Genomic DNA, 4786 nt, shown 5'->3' with positions numbered 1-4786 from the left:
TTTTTTTTTCACATTCTGTCTCTCACAGTTGAAGTGTACCTCTGGTGCAAATTGCTGACCTCTGTCATCATTTTAAGTGGGGGAACTTGCACAATCGGTGGCTGACTAAATACTTTTTTGCCCCACTGTACATACACACACATATATTTCCACATACACGCTTACATTTATATACATACACATACATGCCATCTAACTAGTAGGTGCATTGAGAGGTGTAGTGTGATCAGTGATATTGCACATTGAGAGTGTGTGTGTGGGGGGCGTGCTGTTGGAACTATATTAGCTAAGGTTATAATAAATATAGTTTAAAGAGGTAGGGGTGTTGGTTGCATTGAAGTATAAATAGAAATACGATTTACAAATAAGGTGTAATGTCCATGAGTGTTGGCAGTGCAGTTATCCTCCAATCAGGGTCAGAAGGCTCTCGATGGTGGAGCAGTAGATGTTTACGAGCAGTCTTTGGGGTAATTGGGCCTGACGTAGTTTCCTGAGGAAGTACAGCCTTTGTTGTGCTTTCCCTACCTGGTGGGAAATGTTTGTGGACCAGGTAAGGTCGGCCGAGATGTGGACTCCGAGGAACTTAAAGCTTTCTACCCTTTCTACCTCCTCCCCATCAATGTAGAGGGTAGAGTGCTCAGATCGCTTTGTTCTTCTGAAGTCGATTACCATCTCCTTGGTCTTGGCTGTGTTTAGATGCAGGTTGTTGTCGTCACACCATTGCTTCAGATGCTGAACCTCCTCTCTGTAGGCTGAATCGTCATTGTTGTCGATCAGTCCTATGACGGTGGTGTCATCAGCAAATTTTATAATGGTGTTACTGGTGTGGATTGGTGAAGAGTCATGGGTGAAAAGTGAGTATAAGAGGGGACTGAGGACACACCCCTGTGGGACACCCACATTCAGAATGAGGGTGGGGGAGGTGTGCTCTCCCATTCTGACGTTCTGGGGTCTGTTGCTCAGGAAGTCCAATATCCAGCTGCACAGTGAGCTGCTGAGTCCTAAGTTGCTTAGTTTATTAACCAGTTTGTGGGGTTGAACTGTATTGAAGGCAGAGCTGAAGTTATTGTGATTTATTATCACACCTTCTGTTTTTATGCCAGATATTTTGTGAAATGATCATGTTTGCCACAGGACCTTGGAAGAATTCATGGATTCTTCCAAAGTCATCCATTGTTTATAATCAGTGCATGCTTTCTGCATGCAGTATATACATTTCTTAAAATTACATTGGAGTAATTTCTTTAAATACATTTTACTAGCATTTGTTTAACCGATTGTTACTAATGGTGAATGATACTAATATAGTGTTACTTCAATAAAATTCCTAAAGTTAGTGGGAGGTAATACATGAATCACATAATGAATATGAGTCCATTCATATGTATGAATCTTATGTAGCATTCATGCCACTGGACTTCATTTTGCTAGATGGAAGTATGAAATGGAAGATGGATGCTCGCAGTAAAGTGCTTCCTTACCCAACAAATTATGATTTGGGAAAACAATTAAAAATATTTTTGGACTTGCACTTGTGCTACAATCAGCTGATTTCAGTACGTGTGGAACTGAAGAGGAAGATGGGGGGCAAAAGTGTGAATATGGACATTATTTTTTATTTTTATTGCACAAAGGAGAAGAGCACAGTGGGGAAAGTGCAAACTACACTAACAGTAACTGCATTATCCTGCCAACACAACTTCGGCTCTTTGCCAGCTCCTGCTAGGACAGCATGCTAACACTAAGCTAACCAAGAACCCAGAGTGACTTAAAGCTGAGTGAATCCTGACCCCACCCAGCAGCCAGACCCTGAACTTCAGCAGGTAACATCTGTGACGAGCAGTCAAGCTGTACCTGTTTCTACCTGTTCATGTTACTAAAGTAGAATCACTGTGGAAATTACTGTGAAGTTTCTTTGCTTTGTTTTGTTGGCTTTGTGTTCACATGTAAATGCTTTGAGAAAGATCATATGTGTGTCCTTATTAGGATTGGGATATGTGTTGGTGTGTGGGGCTGTAGTCAGTAGATTTATATTGATAAATGGTAATTATGAGACTATGCGTTCCATGTAATTTTACAGAAAAATGCTGATATAATGTAAAAAGTAACAAATTACTGTCTTCTGGGCGCAATTACTTTTAGTATTTCCACTCTTGGTGTTGATACTATCAATATGCACAAACGTTTCTCATCCACTCGTCTTCCATATGGTGCTTAGTGATGATGGTGACTCTCAAAGTGGAGGCAATGAGAGTTGATAATGGAATCAGAATCGCTAAATTCTTATGAATTCTAGTCGTACTACAGGACAATTTTTCACTGTGCCAGAGTCTATGTTAAAAAGCTCAGGTACAGTATGGCCTGTAGCATTGTATGGTAGATTTTTTTGTTTGTTTGTTTTTTTGTTTTTTGTTTTTTTAACCTGCTTTGTGGTGGCAGGGCACCGGGTTTACTGTCAGTGGTTTCATTCACAGTCATGTTGGACCTGTAGTAACAAACAAATGGTTTACTGGGATGTAGATTTGTGTTATAATGTTAGAATGAACAGAGAATTGACATTTAAAGTACCTTTAACTGTTAATTCTGAATTTAAAGCCATGTGAACGTTATGTAAAATCTATATCTCGGGCATGCATTCTGCAGTATTTAAGTGTTGGTGTTAGCATGCCCACATACCACTTATTTAAATATGTTTGTTGTGCACTGATATAGGGTACTCATGTCACCACGTTCCTCACATCTCCCAGTGTTAGTATGGGCAAGGGTAAGAATCTGCTTCTTTATATGCCTTGATTTCTTTGTGCCACACTTACGCATGTGACCACATGTGTCCTATTCATGACATAAAAATTCACACTAACATTTCTGCTCTTTCTTACACGTCATGAGATGTTTGAACATGCTGATATGGTAGATTATGCAAGATTTCTCTTATGCTTTTATATTATCTAATATATTATCAGAGGACCTCAACATCCTCTGGAGTGGAGGATGTTGAGGTCATTAACTCAGCACACTGAAGTGAGTTTTGTAACACAATCGCACTCATTTTCAAATGCGTAAAAATTACACAATGTTAGACATTTTATAGGCAGTCACAACAAGAGATATAATTGGAAAGATACACAAATACAAGATTATAGAACTTCTAGCATTGGTATTTAATGAAAACTGTTTTCTTCTTCTTCTTTTTTTTCAGTTTAGCTAGTATTTATATAGGTTCTCATTGTAAGGTAAAGATCCTACAATCACACAATTCTTATTCAAGCACTTGGCAACAGTGGGAAGGAAAAACTCCCTATTAAAAAGAGGAAGCCGCCAGCAGAACCAGGCTCAGGGAGGCAGCCTTCCACCATTGTCTCATACATGAAGCTGTATAGCCAATATTCAGAACACATGACACAAGTGTAGAAAAATGGCAAGCCTTTAATTCCTGCTCATCGAAAACTAAAAAGTAATCGCAGATCGCAAAACCAATTCAACTCCAATTGCTCCACAAAAGTTGTAATAAAACTCATCCAACAGAAGTCATGAAACAAAGACTTAAGAATAACATGTAAAAAGCAAACTAAGACGTGAAGGAATAATAAGTAGATATAGAAAGTCCACAAATGAAAAACATTGGGTTAGAGAACCCAGGACCATGAAATACCTGAAAATTCAAAGGAAAAAAAAGAACAACTCAGACAGGAAGCATACTTAAACCAAAAAGCAACTAAGAAAACTCTAACGTGATCATGACAGGTGAGATAAAAGACAATCTATAGGAGATTATTCCTGTGTTTAAATTTTTTTCTTTTCTTTTTTTTAATGCTCTGGTATTTTGTTGTGAAGCACTTTGTGATCTTTCTCTCAAAAGTTGATATAGAAATTACATTTTCTATCAGTCTGAAAAAACTGCTATACATACACGACTAGAATCATCCGTGACGTTACATGCCAATACTGCTGGTTGTATAACATCATTGCATAATGAATAATTGGTTGACTGGCATTCAAGCACTCAGCTGATCCTGATGGTATACATTTATAAATGGTTACAATTTAAAAAATCTTTCAATTTCATGTTGCAATATGTTTGATACACGTCCTAGGTTTAAATTCGCCAGCTGGGATTTCTGTATGTTGTTTGCACGCTGTAACATCAGTAATAGCTGAATTTCTTATGTAAACGCTGATTATTTTCATATAGTTATCAAATAATATTGAATATTACTTTTAATTTGTTTGTATATATTAAGTTTAGTAGCAGTAAACGCATGCTGGTTCCGTATCAAAGTAACAAACTTTGAGACCGCACTAGTACTTGGAACTGGATGAAAGATTCCAGGTGCAAGTACAGGCTTGGTTGTTTGCGACATCACTCATGTAGTTTCGTCACTTTGAAATGAATCCTTGCCCAGTGTACAATGAAATCTTTGTTGTTTTCTGCTCATGCACAAGTCACACCACCACCAGTGTTTTGGCCAATTTATGGCATATCCAGCATTCTTTTTGCATTTCGTATCCTCATGCCTATATTCAGTGTTGGGAAGGTTACTTTTAAAATGTATTCCATTACAGATTACATGTCCCAAAATGTATTTTGTAACATATTCCGTTACGTTACTCAATAAAAGTAACATATTCTGAATACTTTGGATTATGTAATTTATTATCATGCTTTTATACAACTACGTGAATGTACTATTGCTGTGTGATTTATTAGGCTACTATTATTGAAGGCTACTCGGCATACCAATACCAACTAGATTTTCGAATCTTAATATAAAATGAGTAACAGTAG

At 37.6% G+C, this 4786-nt stretch overlaps 1 protein-coding gene across 1 annotated transcript in view; it reads left to right on the top strand.

The window, feature by feature from the left end:
* The window catches only part of LOC102206991 (high-affinity choline transporter 1-like), a 31318-nt gene extending 31092 nt beyond the window's left edge, over positions 1–226 (top strand). Inside the window, exon 10 of the mRNA XM_013916164.1 lies at positions 204–226. Within this exon, the coding sequence (XP_013771618.1) occupies positions 204–226 (23 nt within the window). The remainder of the gene's footprint in view (positions 1–203) is intronic.
* Positions 227–4786: the final 4560 nt, after the last annotated feature.

Source organism: Pundamilia nyererei, unplaced genomic scaffold (genome assembly GCF_000239375.1).
Source record: "Pundamilia nyererei isolate P.nyererei 1_Seehausen unplaced genomic scaffold, PunNye1.0 scaffold00008, whole genome shotgun sequence".
Lineage (NCBI taxonomy): Eukaryota > Metazoa > Chordata > Actinopteri > Cichliformes > Cichlidae > Pundamilia > Pundamilia nyererei.
This window is presented reverse-complemented; position numbering and strand designations above follow the sequence as displayed.